We start from the raw sequence: 20,595 nt of genomic DNA, 5'->3' as shown, positions 1-20,595 counted from the left end.
CTGCGCAACACTTGCCATTTTGCTGTAGAAGAAAACTTAGTAGTCCTTTGTGTGTGTGTGTGTGTGTGTGTGTGTGTGTGTGTGTGTGTGTGTGTGTGTGTGTGTGTACTGCTGCACTACCAAAGGTTCCCCGGAGGAGGGAAGAGCTCTGTCAGTTTGTCATCACACACAAGCTGCCAAGTTTTATGAAATACCAAATTACTAATTGGCCCAGCGTTAGGTTTCCCGCCTGGAAGTGAGACTGTAATATCGGGACCTCTATTAGGATCACAGAGAGAGCCACACTCAGCCCGTCTCCTGCTGAGCTGGCAAGTCTCCGTCATTTCACAGCACGCCGGAGACATGCGCATACAACACAAATGATAATGAGGGACAGACTCAAACATTTTCACCGTGTTCGTAGGCTACTTAAAACACCGCCGCGGCCACGGTTTCACTACCAACATTGGCGATAAAATGAGCACTACTGCGGTGCAATTCTTTTAAATGAAAGGGAAACATCTGATCGGATGGATGATCCTCAGTCCAACTGCATTGTCTAACCACTTTGTAAAGTTTGCACAGATGTGATTGTTAGACTAAAAGCCTACACATTAACTGTGAAAACTGCAGAGGTCTATTTGTTCTGAATGAGGCCTGAAAAACGTCAAGCTCCTTGGAGCCTGTGTGGAGCACAATGAAAGCGAGCAGGTGCAGAAGAGGGTATGATAAAACCTCTATGAAAGGATACACTTGCCTCACAATATTTCCACAATACTGACAGACACCTGCATTGTTCATATCATCCAGTGCTTTACATCAAAAGAGCCGTGCGGTTAAGAGGGGCTAAAAGCACGATACTGAGTGAATAAGACCGGACGAGCACAGATCTCCGGGGTGATGACTGGATACTGAATCTGGATTAAAACCAGATGCACAGATATGAAGCTAAAACCAGAGATTCAGAGACGGGTGTGCGTTTGTATGAATGTGTGAAAAACAGCAGTACACCACTGTCCTGAATGTACTGGCAGTCGCACTAATGTCAGTCAAGTAATCTTTTTAACCACAAGAGGAAAAAATAAAGCCGGATATAAATCCAGACCAAAAATGCTTTAATAGCCCTGCAGGGGAAGCAGCGGTTTGCCTGAGGAAGAACCAGGTGTGAGCTTTATCATGCCATCATTTAGAAAAACTGAACTGGTATTTATGTGACACACACACACACACACACACACGATGGATCTAAATGAATAGGACAGCCTCAGCGCTGTGAAGACTGCTGTTTATTTTCCGTCTAGCAGTGCTCTCTTTTTTCAGGACTCCTAATCAAACACGCCCAAGGCCACTGGATGGATAAACACACACACATTTTGGCAACATTTCAATTCTTCTCTCAACTGGTGCAAAAGGAGAGAATAAGGGCTGGCTGACAAAAAAAGAAAAGAAAAAGAAAACACCACCGCTGTAATTACTAAATACATATTTTATTGTAAAAAGAGCTTTACCCTTTGACCCAAACGTATATGGTTAGCAAATTATGGCAGCTGTTGATGTTCAGGAGTGACTGACTCCCAAAAATGTGACCATCGCACATAACACACATTATGAAGGTTCGAGTCACATATGGATTACCCCAAGAAACCCAAAACAAACAAAACTTATGAAAGCCACTTTTACGTATAAAGAAGGTCCTGAAAAACATGTTCTTCCATCTTTCTGGCACATGCAGGGGCAAATATACTTTTTTTTAAAAATCAATATGTATTATTTTAAGATGGGTGACAGTAATTTCACACATGATACAGATTACCACGTATCTCTGTACTTGTTCTTTCAAACATTTCATTTTTGCTCCAACCACTCGAGGGTTAAAGTGTTTCACTCAATTCCAGTGCAAAACTGTGCAATTTGGTGAGCTAATGAGCTGGCTTCCCTTTAGAAAGTCTCATACTGCATGTCCTCAGTGTTGTACAACACATTGGAAAAAAAGTTTCAGTGGGGCTTTGAAGTATTGCTTCACAAGATCCCACTAGGCATTGATCCCCTTTTAAAACGCAGTTCCTTCATTTTCCTGCAGACAGGGCCACTTCGGTTAACCAGCAGTGTCCCGGTACGCAGATGGAAAACAGCGACTCCCTCTCCCACAGTTTGATTATTATCAGCTGTCTGTAAGGCTGATTGGAGGTCGAACCCTGTGTGCCCATCTTTGGCTCAACATTAGTGGTGATGAGGCCCGGCATATGCTTCAGCACATCCTGTGGGTATTTCATCCCGGAAGTAGTCTGTCGGCACAGGACTTCCACCGAACCTCTGAGTGTCTCCTACACGTTTTGTGAAAGAAATCGGACTTTCTTTCCCGCCAGCAGCCAGCTCCTGAGGTCCTTGATGGAGGGAAGCTTCATTTTGTCCTTGTTTTTACTGTAAACATTCAAAAAAATTCCAAAGAGCACCAGAAGGCCGCCCCAGATGTACCTGACGAGGTCAAAGACGGAGAGGTTAGATGTTTTATACAACTAATGTGGGAAGGCTTACGACACCCCGAGAAGTTTGTGGCTTCAGCTGAATGATGTAAAAGGTTAATAAACAGATAAATATCTACTTTCCACAGAAATGCAAGGATACAGTCTGTCCTAATGAGCAACACTGGGCAAAGGCTTGCATGCACAAAAATCCACAGGGCATTGTTAAAATAACAACACATAACTTTTTTTTTTTGGACAGTTTGAGTGAAGTTGAGTTTTGCTGAAACGATGGACCAATGCTGCTGCCCTATCAAACACATGCAAACCAGGTGTAATACAGGTGTTGTATATCATACAACTCCTCAGAAATTGATGCAATTAGTATTTATAAATTTGGTTAAATCTGCCATTTACTGATAACACACTGTAGTACTGCAGTTTTTTGGTTTTAAAAAGTGTTAGCTGTTGCCATAAAAAGGGACTGAGTCCAGTTAAGGGTGAGGGCACACACCAGCTGGAGGGAGAATAAATTTGGCTGTGATGACACACAAAAGTTTTTCTGTTTCGTGATACACACACACACACAGTTTTTAAGAGTCACTGAACAACAGAGCAGTGGATTCACTCTCTGACAGCGCAGAGGGCGAACAAAAGAGGGAAGGACAAACTGAAGGAGCGGAGGAAAACTCGAGGTCTGCAAATGGACTGAGGACATAAAAACCAGGGGCAGAGAAGCCAGATCAAGTTTTTTATTAGTCAAAAGAGGGGGTCAGCGGTCACACTGTAGACTTACTTTAAACTAGGAGGAAAGTGTTTTAAGTCAAAAGGTGGTGGTACTTACTGGAAAGTGAAGGGTTTTGCAAAGAACATGAAGGAAAGTACGATAGTCATGGCCTTCCTCCCAGTGGTCACTGCACAGAAACCCGCACAGATGCGTTACCATCAGTGACACTCGTTACATTTCTTTACTTAATTACTTTTAAAATATGTCTAAGAAAAGACAAACATCCTGGGTTAAGATAGTGATAATTTTTTTTATCTATATAATTGTGTGACTGACTGAAATATGACTATTTGCCGTTTATGCCAACAATGCTGTTTTCACACGAGATAAAACAATTCTGAGGAAAACTTTATAAACTGCGACTCTGACCTGTTACAGCAACCAAAGCCCCAAAGAGCTTGATTAAGGCCAGCACAAAGGAGATCCCAAAATAACCCGTAAGAGAGAAGAAGAACGCGTAACCATATGTCTTCACGGGATGCTGAGAAGGAAAGAGGGGAGAACAGATAAACGAACAGGGTCCAGATGAAAAAACACTAAAAACTGCAACCCTGTGCTACTGGAAAACATCAAAACATCATCAATCTACAAGGTTAAAGCTGAAATACAAAAAACAGGATCCTGACACATTAGTCCTAAAAGGATCTGATTTCACATTCCTTCCAATGCTAACGGTTGAAAACATAAAGCAAACAACCCCACTAAAAGCTAGGAATGTGTAATCACATCATCTTCAGGTATATTCACCTCTGAGCAGAATGCTACGGCCGGTCCCAGCCCACCAACACACAGCAGGCCCACCAGTATGTAGACAAAACCAATGGAGTATGAGTACAGCACCTGTGAGCGACAAAATGCGGCATTACCACAACATAGAACAGAAGTACTTTCAATCACACCATCAACCAAAGCATTCGGGATTTTTCTCCAACAATGTGTGATCCTATCAAAATGCCTTTGGATTTATATTATTTCACTAGTGTACCATTTCAGAGTTGGAGCCGTTATGGAGTTTCATGGCTTTCTCTTGCACGTTTCCAATGGCAGCATCTGCACACAGCGCCAGGGAGATGAGAAGGACACCTGCGTGCACAGAAACATGCACATGTAACCATTCAGGGTGAAGAAGGGGAAACATTAACAAACTACTCAATTTCAAACAGACGCCTCAAGGTGCTTTAACTAAATATATTATAATATTATTCTAGAAGTTCATAGAGCACAAATAGACATTTTATGCACTAAAATAAAAGTTTCCAGCCACAATTCAGTGATCCAAGAGTAAAAGTGAAAGAACCTGTGACAGACGTCAGCAGCTACATTATGGAGATGTACATCATATATACAGTGTCTTTAATGTACTCATGCAACATCTCTGTATTTGTATAGGAGCCTCTGTTCGAAGACCATCTGAGTTTGCAGGTGGATCTCAAAGGAAATACCTGTGACATTGAAGTTGGGGGCCACTTTGCTGTCTGCTAGGGTAAACCAGATGAGTCCCAGACTCATGCAGAGAGCAGCAGACACATCAGCCACATTATAACGTTTACCTGGGACATAAAGATGGAGGAAAACGTTATTTAAAATCTTATATTTTTATTTTTCAAGCCTTAAATCTAAACCTATTTCTTTTACTTGTCACCTACAAAAATCAGGCAAAGTTTTTAAAACTACACCAGCATGAAATCTACACTTTAATGTATGATATGTGTAACACTTTAAACATCCCAGGCACAATAAACCAAACTGAGAGAGTTTCCCCTCAAGCACAGCTTACAAAGAAATCTTTGAAAGATGACGACCCACCTTTAATAAACAGAAGTTGACATTGGACTGAAGTAAAAACACATCACTAAAGAAAGTTTTTGCAACAGATATTGTTCACAACTTAAAGTTTCTTGGGCTGTGCATGCAAGAATGAAAAAGGAAAAAAACTGTGAAAATGAAAAAAGAAAAAAAAACGTGGGAGGAAATAAAACAACAGGATGAAGGAGTCTTTCAAAAACAGGCTGACGGACGGATGCCTTGAGGTTGACGGGGGACGTGGCATCAGGTTGTGGTCGGCTTTGATTCCCTGACTCGTCTTTGAAGGGCCTCACATCAGATGCATCCCCACACCCCTGCCTCCATCCATCCATCCATCTGTTCATCCATCCCTCTCTCCCACTTTCTTTCCTCTTTGCATTTGGAGTGAACAAATTCTGTTTTCCACTCGACCCCCTTGAGGGACCGTGGTCCTCACATCTATTCATCCAGAGAGACGTAAGGAGGCGGGTGAAAAAACATAAAGAAATTTAAAAAAAAATGCACGAAACCCTTCTCACGTTCAGGACGTTGAACCTTGTGAAGGCCAGTGTGAGGATGAAAGGACAGACAGAAGTAAGAGCGGGGAAGAAACTGCACGTACTGCCGACCGGGCCCTCACGACAGAAAACAACAGACGTGGATGAAAAGGATGCACTGAAAGTTGAAAGGTGGTCACTGCTTCAAAGGAAATATGTGATGAATGAAATGAGGTGGAAAAAATGAATCTACTTTTCCCCCCCTGTAAATGATGATGTAACATTCACTTTTATTATATTCTGAATAATAAAAAAATCTTCATTTTCAGTTATTTTGAAAAGACTGTTACCTCATGTGCCAACAGATTTGAGCTACATGTACGATTACAGTTTTGTTGAAATGATGAAAACTTAAGAGATTACAGTAACAGGTTCATGCTCTAAGGCGATCTCCTGAAAGCAGGAACCTTTAAGCTGACCCTAACTGTTGATTTACATTTGAACAAGACCAATTAAGCTTTTATAAGCCAACCCAAAAAACAAATACCAGACTAAATAAATATACCATTCAAAAAAGTTAAAGGAAAACTTTGAAAACAAACCAAATCCCAGTGGGGAAAAAAAAAATACTGATAGGACTGGATAATGTGTTAGGAATAAAAGGAGCCCCAATGTGCTTGTATGCATCCCTAACAATATCAGGGGAATGCTGCTAAAGGAGATGAAGGATGGAGTCTTGGGGGGGGATCCCCTCCTAGTTCTGAACCATTGCATCACAGAGCTTCTGGACAACTTGGCGGCATAAGATGGACAGAAACATAATGTCCCAGAGGTGTTCTCTTGGATTTAGGTCAGGTGAGATTCGTCAATGTTATCACTTACTTACTCCTCCAGGACCTGCCTATAAATTCTCACTGCATGAGGCTGGGCATTGTTGTGGACAAAGAGGACCAAAGGACCCATTGCACCAACACAGAATCTACTAATAGTCCAAGGATATTATCCTGATACCTAATGGCAGCCAGGATGCTGCTCACTAGCCTGTAGATGACTGTGCGTCTCTCAATGCATTCACCTCCCCAGACCATCACTGACCCACCACCCAACCAGTCATGCTGCATGATGTTTCAGGCACCATAACGTTCTCCCCAGTTAATCCAGACCCTTTCACATCTGTCACGTGTACTCAAAGTACATGCTCTCTGCTCCCATCTAGAGAGCTAGGTGTCTAGAGGATGTCAGTCCCTCATGCCACCCTCATGAAATTTGCTTCTGATTATTTGGTCACACCAGTGGCCTTCTGGAGGTCACTTTTTGTAGCTCTGCACATCCTGCACAAAGGAGCAGATACCAGTTCAGCTGACGGGTTGTGCATATTCTACGGTCATGTTCAGCTCTCCTAAAGTAACTGTCTCACCCACGCTTTTAAGACTGTGCTGGGAAGCATAGCAAACCTTGTGGCAATCAAACATATTAATGTGTCATCCTGGAGGAGTTGGACTAAGGTATCAAGGAGTTGGTCAAGGTATCATCTCATGTCATCAGTAGTGACACTGATTCTAGCCAAATGCAAAAAATAGTTCTTTTAATTTGTTGAACAGTTTACATAACACAGGAAATCCCCTCAAATTATTTTACAATGAGAAAGGCATAGAAATGGTCTACAGAGAGCTGCAATACTGATGCCTGCGGATCATCTAGTAGCAAGGATGAAGACTTTGCAGAGCAGGAACCAAAAATACACACAATGCGCACACTGTAAATAAGTATCAACATAGGAAGCTGACCTTGTATAAACACTCCTCCAATCATGACTGGGATGAGTTTACAGCACTTGAAGATGACCTGTGTAGGGTAGTTCAAGTAGCCCAAAGAGGTATTTGACAGGCCCATAGTGCCCACCGTTAAAAATGCTATAATCATATAGGTCTTCCCTGGTATCCTGGAGGAGATGAAATTTAAAAAAAAAAAAAAAAAAACAAGGAAGAAAAAGTCAGACACAAAATGTGTTTTACAGTAAAGGCTGTCTTCTGGGGGGCAAAGCATAATCTGTTATCATACCTTCTGCGTTTGTCCTGTGTGAGCTGAAGCTCTACTAATCCAAACATGGAGTAGAAGCCAAACTGGACCAGAGTGAGGTACCAACCAAAGGGCTTGAATCCTTCCACAGAAAATATTAACTCCTATATTGAGGGACGAATATAAAGACATAACAAAACACCCTTAATAGCCTTGTCTCAGTTTTATTTAATCAATATATTCACATGTTATCATGTTGAATAACACATGTAATTACTGCATTTTTACTGTATTACTATACGTGTGTGTGTGTGTGTGTATAAGAAGGATCGTAATCCCCGTTACCTGTAAGTATCCATACATGAGGTAAAAGAAGAAGACTCCAGCCACACAAATAAAGAACTGTGTGGGTGCACTTAAGCTGCTCAGGTTGATCCCCAGAACCCTCAGCTCCTCCACAGACTTTATATGAGGTGACATCACCTCTGTAGACGAGGGGATGGAGATTGAAATGTGCTTCCGTGAACTGTTGTAGCCCACCAGGCCATATTTGGCACTCATTGTGTCAGCGCCTGCTGGAAGCTGCAGGGACATAAAGAAAGATTTGATGCTCCTCCTTTATGATGCTTCGGCATAAAGCACAGACTGCAGCTTTGATAAGAAGATAGCGAAAGAGCTCACAGAGGCATTTCATCATTACTGTGTATACAAAATGCAGATTGATACACCCTTCAAACTGCATGCAGTTGAGAAACTAGCATTAGGCAGGCTAACCTAATATTCCAAAGTAGAAAATGAAGGATGGGGCGGATAAACTAAGCCTGGAGCTGAGCTTTCATCACCTCGTGTAAGAAATGGTGACCATTCACTGGGTCATTTTTATGATGACAGTAAAAAAAAAAGTAACTAGAGTGGCTGTGCCATCAACAGAAAGACCTGTTGAACACGTTACACCATGGGAACTGTGCTGAAATGAGGCGACTAAATGAAGCCATATTCTCTATTATATGAGTATGCAAACGATCCTTGCAGGCAGTGCAAAGCAAACAAGAGATCTTAGAGTAAACACTTAAGCAAAAATACCAGGCGAGGCTTTAGTGATGCAGTATTTTCGATACTTCGTTATTGAGCATGCACATATTATTGTCACTGATTCCCCACATTCTTTTAAAGACTTCTTTTCATTTTTTTCATTCTAAACTATGAGAACTGCTAGTGATCACTACTCTGACTCAAATCCACTCAGGATACGTTGCGGCCAGTGATATTCTGCCACGAGTAAAACCACTGAATAGCATTCACCAAAGCATCCACCACATTAAAGCTGTGCTAAATGAAAAGACATTATAAAAAGAGACTGTTCTTACCCCTGTTTAAATAGCCGGTAACGGTAGCTAGGCTACGAAGCAACCCGTTTCTAACGCCATGAATACTGAATGGAGGCTGTCATTTGATCAGAGAGCAACGATTAACAATCCAAAGACGCAGCTATTAACGTCATCTTACCACACGTTTGCTGTTAGCCACACATGTCGCACCTGACATAGCTTTATCATTCACCAGAGTAAGCTACAATAGCAATCTCGTTACCTTCAACAACACTTCCGGGTGTCTTTACGTGCTCTTATCCCCAGTCTCAGAGGCAACACCGGTGAAAATCATTCCCCTCGACTGGCTCGGCTTCATCTTTCACACACTCCGAACATTTTCACGTTTTTGGTCCTCAGTGACAAAAAGGCCAAAAATGCGCTTACAAGCGTGCTAGCCTGCTAAAGGCTACATGCATTTGCAGGGATGGCAGGCTAGAAGCAGCCAACAACTTCCGCTCGGCTCCGAACTCTGAACTGCGCCGCTATTGGTCAGCGGAGACAGGCACTGCTTCTGCAGGTGGCTTGTTTCACGTTTTTTAGCTCCCGTAAAAATAACAAAAATGTATTGGTCGGTGCCGTCCTGTCGATTCGGCACAAACACAACAGAAGTGAATTATTAGCTGCATTTAATAGGAGAAAGACCTGACGGGCTGTAATACGCTAGCTTACCTGGGTAGAGGAGTTCATCATGAATAGGTAGGGTAGTGTTCCTGTCGCTGTCCACATCATCAGTGACACACAAGCACTTCTGGTTAATCCTGCTGAGTGACGGTCTGAGGTGTCAGTTTTCATTTTACTTTCAATTTTAAGAATTTATTTTTATGATAAAACTATTATTTTGAAAAGGGTCAAATTATGTACAGATATAAAGTTGAAGTCAACCAGGATAAAGGATAGTCAAATATAATGTAGAGGTGTTTTGTTATTTTGATGTCGTGCTATGTTGCACCTCTAACTTTGCTAGCTTTTACTTTTTTTCTTTAAAAAATTATTTTTAACTTTTTTTTAAACATCCAATACTGCAGTTAGATGGGAGAATTTCTAGGTTTATATTTTATTTAAATTTTTTAAGTATAATTTAATTTTTACGCTATCACCTTCAAAGTCATCTCCTTGTGCATTTCTTCCAGCGTTCCTGCACCTGCATCACTCTGTGGAGGTTTAGTTTGGACAGCTTCACGCAGCTGTGCAAGCTCGTGAGAGCAAACATCAGCTTCTGTGGTAAGGTATCAATCAGATCCAAAGTGCATGTAGTGGAGCATTGCTGGTGGGGGGAATTTGGTCTCCAGTTAAGGCATTAAAGGTGCATCACATCAGGAAACATGTTCAGCATTTGTCCCCAGAGGTCAGCCTGTGGAGGCAGAGCTCTTTCATAACGTCTTGAGCTGTCTGAAGGAAAGCATTTAGTAGAAGTGACTTGAACCGTGGTGTTTGCCGTTTTCCATACTGTACCCACTGAAAAAAAGCATTAAAAAAGAGCATAGTAGTTTTCCCCAACCCGACGTAATTGTCCCTCAACACCTGGCAACCCTAAATCCCCATTTTGATCTCTGATCATCGTTAAGCTTCCACGTTGATGCTTTATATAAGAATACTCACAGAACTTTTAGATTGCATGTCATCCACCATCGACACTTTTGCTATTGATACTTTACTTGATATTTAACTGTAGAAACATTTTTCTGCTCTCATTCTGGACGATTTAAGTTAATTTTTGATGGAGTTTAAGTATCAACGGTGGAGATACTGAAGCTGTAGCAGTAATCATTCTGACGTTTAGGTGTCATATAAGTATTGTTACTGTGCAGGACAGCTTCACAAGTCAAATATTGTCCTCAACAACTTTTTTCCCTTGATTTTCTACATTTCCTCTTTCCACCATTCCAACAGTCTTCCACCTTTATCCTAGTATATTTTCCCATCAGCTCTTCTCTCCCTTCACCGTGCTTTCATGTTCATATAAGCTTTGCTCTGCATCACAATTCTTTTGCTCTTCCCTCCCCTTATTGCATTATTCCCTCCTCAACCTCCTCTGTTCTGGCTCTGTCTCTTGGCCATCTCATATCCCTGCCTCTCCCTCTTTGGTTTCCCCGGCATAAGGCATGAAGCTCTTTTTTTGCCCCTTCATTTCCCTCCTCCCTCATCTAGCCTTCCTTTCTCCCTGCTGTCCAATCTCAAATCCTTCCCTCTGCCTTTCTCTCTGTCTCTCCCGCTCTCTCGCTCCCCCTGTCCTCCTTCCCCAGCCAGAGGTTAATACACTCCAGGATGGCATTATTTCCTCCCCAGCCCTCCGACAATATAAAAATTCAGAATGGACAGCTCAATCCCTCTTCCATCTCAGATTTGATTGTAATGGTATTGCCTCCTGTCCCTGGGAGGCCCCTGCCGCCTCGCCAACCCAGCCTTTATGACACTAAATGGCCGGGCTACAATTTTTCCATCTTTTCAAAAAATTCTGTTAATAACTCATTTGGAATGAGCCGTCGACACTCCCTGGGCTGTCTGCGGCCAGGTCTCTCACCTCTCTGCTCACAGGGGTCACAATATACAGAAAAAGATGCAGGGCTGAATCGCAAATGTAAAAGGTTAATTAATCTCCCTGAATTTACAATCCCATTCCCCGCGCACTCCAATCGACAGTCCCACAGAGACAAAAATGTCATATTTACAACCTGGCATGGAGAAAAGCACTCAGCAATGCACAGTTGTCGAGCACAGGCGAAGGCCTGTCCGACCACTTTTCCTTCCCCCCGTCCAACTTTACAAGTGCAACCATTCATCTCGCATGATGGATTTATGTAATAAAACCCATTTCCTTTTCCCATACGATCCTATTAAATAATAAAATAATTATTTATTGATTATTCAAAAAGGTACATATGCGCGGGTAATGGCTTTGTACCACACCACTGGACCCGCAATAAATAAAGCAGGCAATGGGAAGGCTTGAGAGGGACAGAGGAATAAAGCAGGGAGAGAGGGAAGGGGGGGGGGGATGAAATGACTTTTGAACTAGTGAAATCTGGATCCAATATGGCCTCTTGCAGTACAGATCAGGAAGGACATTATTCGATCTTCAGGAGGCTCATGTGGGAGTGCGACCTATGAATGTTTTTAATATTGTAAATCGACCATAGAAATTAGACTAGACAACTGGGTCACAGAGTTTCTCCTAAACGATGGTAAACACCAGTTTTCTTTTTCTGTCCGGGTTACGAGTGTTTACTGTTTTGCACGGATACAGCGAACACCTGATAAAGCACACGATGAAAAGTTAATTACAGAGTTGGAGCTAGGGGAGGCTAAAAATGTCCATTTTAATAATTAACAGACTCTTAAAGTGTTTCTTTTAGAACTTTTTGCTACTAAAATATCTTATTGAGCTACACTGAGCTGTCCAGTAGTGTCTGAACAAAGACATTTAAAAAAAAAATTTTTTTTTCAAGAAAATAATCTCATATAAACACCCTGCCCTTAAATGGTGCTTCATTTTATTTATTATTCACCATCAGTGTCATAAAAAAAGCCCCTCTGCCCAGCCGTGGATCATTTCAAAAGAGACACTTTAATGTCAGCCAGATATTACATTGAGGGCTTCTTAATAACCCATTTGTGTTTGGTCTTATCCTCGGCTAAAGTGCACTCGCTCTCCGTTGTCTTTTTCCTGGGCTTGTCTCAAGCCTCCTGCATGCTACGGAAAACAGATGCTATCTCGGCTATATTACTTCTCAAAGCACTCATATCCTCTCCCATGTTATTTTCTTTGATCTGCTAGGCTTGCTGCTCTTACATTTTTTTCTCAACCCACCCTCCCCACCACCACCACCACCACTCCATCTTCTATCCTCTCTGCCAGAGTGCAGAGGCAAACCGGCCAGACTGGTTCACGGTGGTTGTGGACCTTTCAAATTCACCTCATCTGTTCTCTGTCATCGGAGGGCACGAGGGGCACGGTGTGTCGGATCTCTTAGAATCTCCGTTTAATGAGCCTGCACCATCAGAGGACAGAGTGTCAGCTTACATCCAGTGAACACGTTAAAGCAACAACTCCTAAAGTGTTAGGATTTATATGTTTTGTAAAAAAAAACCAGCAAGTCCAAAATCTTCTTTAGTTCCAGCGCTTCATACCTGTCCAATCATAAAGAACACAACTGTTTTATGTAAGAAGAATAATTTTAGTTACAAGTTGCTTTGAGTTGATGGGAACTTTGCAGAAAGTTTGGGTGAAGATAAACTTTCACAAAAACAAGTTCAGGCTTTGGCGCATTAAAGTGGGTCATATCAGTACCTTATACTCATGCATCTGTATCAATACAATTTAGAAATAATGCCTGATCTCGTTTGTAAAGACTATACTTTTTTTCCTTTTTGACATTTTTACCTTTAGAGAGCTGAGAGTGAAGAGAAAATAAATACAGGGCTCAACTTAAAGTAGAATGACATACATTAAAAGTCCCCAGGCATCGATCCAGAGTTATAGCCTCTACTGTACCAGGTTGTTTCTTCAAGTTGTTCCCACAAAAAAACAATAAACATCCCTCCTTTTTCCACCGGTCGACTTCCACTGGTTTTCCCGGTCAACTTTCTTTCAAGAAGTCAAACATCCAATTGAAGCATCGCTTCAATTGTTCTGCCTTACATTGAACATCAGTGTGTTTTTTCCAGGTTTTACAGTAACATTCAAACACATGCAGTTTTTAGGCTTATCTGTCCACATGCACAGGTCATAAGCGGTAAAAAGAGAGTTAACGGGGGCCACTGAAGGCAGGCACAAGAGACCGAGGAATCTCTGACTTTCTTATGAGCAGCCAGGAGGGGGAAGCATCCCTCTTTGCAAGTGTGCTTAGAAGAAAAGGAAAGAAAAAGTAATTAAGCAAACAATTTACCAGGAATTGTGTGTCTGCTTATCCAATCTACCGTACTCGCTTTTGCTCTAATACATACAGACAGAAAATGGAGGTGGGGGTGTGGGGTGCGGGGGGCGCAGATAGATTGTTTTTTGTCTCCTCAGAGTGACGGTAAATGACACACATGTTTCATTGCCCATTCATTTAACCTGCACTGTGCTTATGAAGAGAAAGGGATTGCAAAACAAATTACGTAGTGTCATTTAATTAGGAGTTTGGCTGTGAGCAATAATCCCGTTTTTTCTCATAACCTTTAACTACTTAATGGATTTGAGAAGCTATTACCTTTCAAGATTTCCGTTTTTAATTATTTGGAGTATTGTCACAGATATGAAATGTCAATCACACTCCGGGATTAATGCTGCGCTTTATGACTGAATATTATTTACTTATGGGTTGAAGCTGGAGGAGCTCTCTCATCTGACAGGTTTGCAGACGCAACAGAACTTTGCAATATGCAAAATCCTCTCCGTGTCGTTTATGCTCCCATTTGCTAACAGCCTAATTCTAAATCCACGAGAGGCCATTATTTACTTAGATATTATAATTATGTTTATGATAACGGCAAGCCACGGTAAACCTCATAGTAATATTAGAAGCGCTCTTATGTGAAACTTGGATTGGATTATAATAATGACTCAGTTTTAATATGTACAAACTCAATTTATAGCTTCCCTCCTTTGGCGTTTATAGTGCAGGTGTGCGTGTGTTTAAAACATAATCCGTGCGCTATGTGTGCATGTGTGTTTGGATAAGTCCTCTGCAGAGGAACTACCTCTCACCCTGATCACGTTTAAGGCAACGCTGTGAAAGTAGCAGAGAGAGTTTGTTTAGTTTCCCCTGGAGGACATCGCAGTTCTCTGCCAACAGACCAACCCACGTACTGTGACGCTAGGCCTGACTGTGTATACAGATATCTTAAATACATGAGCCATCTGAGGTACCCTTGATTTTTTCTTCTTCTTCTTCTTTCTTTTTTTTTTTGCCAGATACTCACAGGACCACAAGGGCATGTGTCCCGATCTTAAATCAGCACTCCTGCTGTGACAGCACGCTCCGTACCTGGACAAAGTGGATAATACGTGTCTATTTTGAATTTTTAAGTAGATCCAAACTATATATATATATTAGAAGCGCCCAATATAGCTTGTCTGGAAGTTGATAGTTTTACTCGTGCTAATGTCGAGGAGAATAAATGAAACGCACCTCAAGCAGTTCAAATATTCATAGCTTTATTCAAATAGATGTTTTCACCCGGGTTTGACACGGCTCTTAGGCTGGCGTGTTGGCTCCTCAGACCCCCCATGGCATGGGGCATGTAATCATCCTGAAAGTCTCTCTGGGTGTCTGCACTCTCATAAAGCAGGAAAATGGATCGTGTGGCCCAGGAAGGGAAAATGAAAGAAAAGGAGAATGAAATTACAGACCTGGCTGACTGCACAAATCATGCATATCATGTTTTATGGCTTGCCAGAAGAATTCAACACCTGTGGATCATCGTAGCTATAATTGTACATGAACGCACCGGGATGGAGGTGGGAGGAGAGAGTTGTGGTTTGCGTGTCGCTGAAAGTGCGAGCGAGAGTGCGCGCGCGCGTTCTTGTAGGTGTCTGTGTGCTTGAGAGTGTGGTTTTATTTTTTTTTCTTTTGCTGGCATTACTGGCTTTTAGAGACAGAGGTAAGACGATAAAAGAAAGTTACTGGAAACGCCTGTTGTTCTTCCCCGTATATCCTGGGTGAGCCACCCGCAGCCCACACGGTTCTCTCACAGAGGCTTCATTTACCAATGTAATTACCCTGTTTATTTACCCTACATGCTTTTGGTGGTAAAACGGGGCCAATTCATCAGATCAGGACAATTTGGCCCGGCTTTGGGCTTTTGCCATTTACTTTAATTAAATGAGGCAATCAGTGAATCATAAATCACAGCCGGTGTGACCACTAGCTCTGTTTGAACCCGGTCTTCCTCTTTAAAGCTGACACACCTCGCGCTAAAGCTTAAATTAGACACAACTACAGCCTCTGAAAGCTCCAGTGCGGATTGTAATTCTAGTTTATTATCACTCCTCCAGGTGCACGTGGGCTAACGCTGAAAATCAGTTTTTTAACAATTATTATTATTATTATTTAGTCCTAATTGTGTTTTTTATCATCTTCACAAGTTTTGACACTTTCTTTAAAAGTTGCATGAAAGATGCATGAATAAAGGTGAAACCCCTGATCGAACACCACCACCACCACCACCACCACCCTCTTCCTCTTCTCTCCCTCCCTTCTGTTGTGGATGCTGATGCTTGAGTCAAATTGATTACACCACTCCATCTGCATCATGACTGGCCTCCTCCTGTGTTTGCCGCCTCTGCCTACAGCACAGAGTTAGTGTACAATTACATATAGTTTAATATATCTGCCTGAGCACCTTTAAATAAGCATCACAAGTCCACAAGGTGATTTGTCTTCCAGCCCCATTACTCCATTGTACATCTTGATAGCCAGGGATCGCTCCTAGCTATGTTTAAGCATTAAATAGTGTATTATTATTTCACATAAATCAAGCTGAGTTGTGAGGGGGGTATTCATAAATTTTGCATTTCTCACAGACAGTATTTTAAAGCCCCTCTCTCTCTCTCTCTGTCGCGCTCTCTCCCCTTCTCCTCCCTGCCGCTCTGAATTTGGGAGACTAAAGCAATTCGGCTCCCTGCACTTGATAGTACATTAAAGATGGGCATATCAGCGAGGTATATTCAAAACAACATGTAATGCAGTTTAGATTAAGTTTGAGTTGCTTTACCACATTCATCATAGCACCGTTTCCATAATGAGCGCCCTTGCTTTTTTTGTCAGCGATGCAGCCCGACACATGCACCGATGCCATCAGAGAACACTGTATTGTTATTGTCATGAATAATGGGGGAAAACAGTAATAAAGCCCATTTATCATAATATTTTCCCAGTTAACCATGGCTACTGAATCTCTTATCTGTGCTCAGTGACGAAAGGACGAAACTCAATTTAAATGTGAGCGTTTGCCGTCACTCTTTTCTCGCCAGGACGAGTTGCAGCCCCCCCGAACACCCCCTTCCCACCGGCCTTTGGATATTAGACTGTTTGCGCAAGACGTCTACTGAGGAAATGACTTCACTCAGGAAGCTGGATGTCAGCTTTGCACACGAGCAGGAGAACTGCCAACGTTACAGTCAGGCCGACAACACGTTCTTTTCTCAGCTCGCGCTCCGGTTGAGTGTAAAGCCTACAAAAAGTGACAAAGGAGGAAATTGGACTCGCGGTTGTTTTGGTTACTCCAAGGACACCTTACACATTCGTTTCTATCTCCAGTCTCTGGCCTGGTTTTCTGATTGGTCCTGACATACCAGTCACAGACCGGTGTGAGGTGAAACTCAGGGATTTGTGTGTGTGTTAGCATTACGAGCTCTGCCAAGTCCCCCTAAAGTTTACGCCATTAAAAGGTGGAAGATTACACAGTCGTGAATATTTACATCACTGTAAAATAGCTGTGATGCTTGATTATAATATTTATGCTTACAAAATTGTGATTACGTTGGCAGAAACAATGTCTGCATTCTTTTTACTTGCTCTGATGTCTGTGCTCATGCAAAAAAGATGCAGAAGACTTTATAAATTTATCTAAGAGAAAAAAACTACATAAGCCACCCCGCAAAACAAGATATGATGGCTGTCATGTTGTAAAATGGATCAAATTACCTGAATTATGCAGTATTAGTGAAACTTCATGAGTCACTGGAAATCATACTCCTTGCATATTGGTTAGCTTAAATTGTTCAAATAATGCAAAAGTCTCATAAGTTTGACTTTTGTGATTCCATGCTCTCATTGCAACACTACACCACAATTAAAGCTAATTTTCCCTTTTAAAACATGCTTATCATTTTCTGTACCTAATAATTATATGACCCACTGGGCCCCCGGCGGGGCTTCACTGCTGCAACAAAGTCAGTAGAAAAAAAAAGAAGAAAAATCTTGTAAAAGTCAATGCAAATTGGAAACTGACTGGATGCCAGGACAGTAAGTTGAGGATTGGGTTGGGGGAGGAGGAGGAGGAGGGGGGCGAGGAGGGGAAAAAATGTCTTTGAACTAGTTTTTGCTTGCAGAAAATATCGCTCCTGGGTTGATATTCTTTCTGAAGTGTTTCATGGCAGCGAGAATTAAGAAATAAAGCAGAGAGCCAAATGATTCAGTGAAAAGATGGCACACACCCACAGGTATTCTGTTCACATGACATCACCATGCGTAAAATTGACAACTTCAAGTTTTTTATTATTGTGATTTAAAAAAAAAAAAAACTTGGTTAGTTTATAAGAACCTCTTCCAAGACAGCAAAGTTGCTCAATTCTTTGTCGGGTTTTTGTCAGTCCGGCAGTTTTCATTAAACACAACTTTACAAAAAGACCTATCAGGGCTTTTGTTCTTAATCGCATCACAGCCGCATGAAGGTACATGTGAACGAGAACTCTTTTTTTTCCTTCCTCCACCTTCCTTCATTCCTTGGAAGAACGTTTGCTCTGACCTTGACATGTGCAGGCTGGCTGGATGTTTTCCTCTCTTCTCAACTCGGCTCACGAACTGGAAACTTTGCTCCTGTCATCTCTCTTTCTTATGATCGCTCTGCTTTCTTTAGCTCACGCACACAGGGAACAGACTGGCGACGGTACCTGGGAGGATAAATGCTCAGTTAAATTGAATAAACACGATCCAGACATGCGCCATTCCGGCCTGTCTGTTGCGGACGATTCGCAGAGATCCCCCGATTCCATCAGTGAAGAAGGTGCAAAGATTAGATGTCAGCCGAGAGAGGCCACTGTCAGATAAAAGAGGATCCACGGCTCTCGCGATAAACGTCATTTTAATCCAACATCAGATAATCAGTGATTTTACTGAAATGGTTTCATAGCTTCCTTTGTTATCTTTTGATGATAGATAGCAGTATAGAGTGCATACGTTCACGCTAGTATTTCCTCTAATTTTTTTTGCACACACCCCTGCTGTTTGCTCGGTTCCTCTCAGTTTAGCAACGTCTTTTTCTTAAGGTTGAAGTGAAAATATACTCGTATTTTTCCATCTGTGTAATAGTTTGTAAGTGTTCGATCAGTGTCTAATGCAGGATGCGCCCCACCCTCGTAGTCACCATATATGTTTATGCTCCAGATGCTCTCTTGTCCTCTCGTGTTAAAACAAAATCGCCTGTCTATCATCTCACCATAGGTGCACTGGGTGGGGCAGGATTCCAGTCTTTTGAAGCGAACTTGTCATGAGAAATCTGCATCGCCGGGACAGAGTGCAGTCACAGGCACAAGATTAATTGTTTGCGGTGCACCACTTCAAACGTTTTTTTCCAGACGCTCCATTATAATAAACTTTTGCACAGCTCATCATCACCTGTGTGCACACCTGCGGACGGGCACGCTCAGTGAAAATGTCAGTTGTTGTGAAAATACACGCACGTGTTCACGTGCAGGAAGGCGAACATGCACACAAGGGTTCATAGTCATGGAATATATACGTGCGTGTATATGTTTACTTAAAATGTGTAGATCCATAAAATAACTGCATAAATGTATATTGACAACTGACACTCCTCTACACACACACACACACACACACACACACACACACACACACAACACAACATTAAGCGGTTTTCTCTTCTCTGTTATCTCCAGCTTCCTTTTTGCCCTTTGGTTAAACATTCTCTTGGCATGCATGATCTCATTTAACTTTGATTTCCTCTTTTTCCAGGACGGCATCCTCGATGGTTCCAATTTCCAGCCCATTCCCCAATTTTCAACCCCAATGACAGACAACACACGCTCGAATGGGTGCTTTGCTAAAGAAGGGAATTGGTAAGTGATGATTTTAAATGCTGTTTAAGATAAAAAGAGGAGTTTTCAACAGATAAGAGCGTGCCTGGGTAGAGAGCAGGAAGCTCGGAGATACCAGTTAGAATGTACTGTTACAGTAGCCACATACCACATGTGTGATTTATGGTGCTGGGCTTCAGATAGCGCTGCAGTAGAAAACTATTTTTTTCTTTTTTGTTGTTTTCAATAAACTATTACTTTACATTAGATATGAAATATTTCTATAACAGTGTTGGAAAAAAAAGCTTTCATGTTTTTTGAAGTTGTGCTAAAACTCTGAACCTAAAGGGAATATGTAGATAATTAATTTTATTCTTAAAAAAAAATCCTAAATTTAAAATGCAAAACCCTCCAATCAGTGTAATTTGAAGGTGAACTGCTGAACTGAACTGACCTGACTGGTTCTCAGTGGTGTAACAATAATTATACATATTGCATTCTGGGCTGAAAATAAATACAAATTATTACACCTTTTCCTGAGTTGAATTTAGGCTTTGGATGCATAATTTTAGTTTTATAAATTAAAACATAATTATAGCAAATTTTATGTTTTCTTTAAACAATAAAGTTCTTCTGATTATTTTATTACTATCGCAAAATAACTTGGAAGCCTTTCCCTTGAGAAAATCTGTAAAATTAAAAATAAGACAAAGGATGGATCCCAAAACAATGACAATATTTATTTAATTTGTTCCTCTTCAGTGTGGACAATTTGTCCAGCATGAAGTGCTTTTTTTGTTTTTTCCTCTTGGTTGAAAAGAGCAGCTCATTGTAGAGCTTTAAGTGGTTTGTGTAATCCCCTATAACCTATACCATGAAGCCACAGGATTGTGAAAATCTGTTTTCAGCACATTTTGAGTAGGAGCGAACCTGGGAATTCTCTCTCTCTCCC

The 20,595-nt window shown here is 41.6% G+C and overlaps 1 protein-coding gene and 1 long non-coding RNA gene across 4 annotated transcripts; one reads left to right on the top strand and one right to left on the bottom strand.

The window, feature by feature from the left end:
- Nucleotides 1-1,255: 1,255 nt before the first annotated feature.
- Nucleotides 1,256-9,665, bottom strand: slc35b3 (solute carrier family 35 member B3). Of its 3 annotated transcripts, none has more exons than XM_085287482.1 (10): nucleotides 9,569-9,665; nucleotides 7,875-8,111; nucleotides 7,572-7,693; nucleotides 7,298-7,452; nucleotides 4,671-4,778; nucleotides 4,214-4,311; nucleotides 3,976-4,068; nucleotides 3,598-3,709; nucleotides 3,286-3,355; nucleotides 1,256-2,454 (listed from the first exon to the last, which is right to left on the bottom strand). In XM_085287482.1, exons 1-10 carry the CDS (start codon nucleotides 9,626-9,628, stop codon nucleotides 2,304-2,306), a joined length of 1,206 nt encoding a protein of 401 aa, XP_085143608.1. In that variant the 5' UTR covers nucleotides 9,629-9,665; the 3' UTR covers nucleotides 1,256-2,303. The 3 variants fall into 3 exon arrangements, with proteins under 3 accessions (XP_085143608.1, XP_085143610.1, XP_085143609.1); XM_085287484.1 differs by lacking the exon at nucleotides 9,569-9,665 and adding an exon at nucleotides 8,897-9,059; XM_085287483.1 differs by lacking the exon at nucleotides 9,569-9,665 and adding an exon at nucleotides 9,120-9,402 and having other exon boundaries at nucleotides 1,257-2,454.
- LOC146567531 (uncharacterized) lies at nucleotides 9,398-19,889 on the top strand. Its single transcript, XR_014893937.1, has 3 exons — nucleotides 9,398-9,677; nucleotides 10,030-10,120; nucleotides 19,582-19,889. It is a non-coding gene; the product is annotated as an uncharacterized LOC146567531 (long non-coding RNA).
- Nucleotides 19,890-20,595: the final 706 nt, after the last annotated feature.

Source organism: Mchenga conophoros, linkage group LG9 (assembly GCF_057382185.1).
Source record: "Mchenga conophoros isolate Kocher_MC1m ecotype Shallow Benthic linkage group LG9, M_conophoros_male_GT1.1, whole genome shotgun sequence".
NCBI lineage: Eukaryota > Metazoa > Chordata > Actinopteri > Cichliformes > Cichlidae > Mchenga > Mchenga conophoros.
The sequence above is the reverse complement of the archived record's forward strand: the minus strand, read 5'-3'. Positions and strand labels throughout refer to the sequence as shown.

Excerpts from the sequence above, each read along its gene's own strand:
- slc35b3 (XM_085287482.1), bottom strand. The coding sequence starts at position 9,628 with ATGATGTGGACAGCGACAGGAACACTACCCTACCTATTCATGATGAAC. Across the intron at positions 7,453-7,571 it reads ACACAGGACAAACGCAGAAG|GATACCAGGGAAGACCTATA; the intron begins GTATGATAACAG and ends CATCTCCTCCAG. Across the intron at positions 4,779-7,297 it reads TGGAGGAGTGTTTATACAAG|GTAAACGTTATAATGTGGCT; the intron begins GTCAGCTTCCTA and ends TTTATGTCCCAG.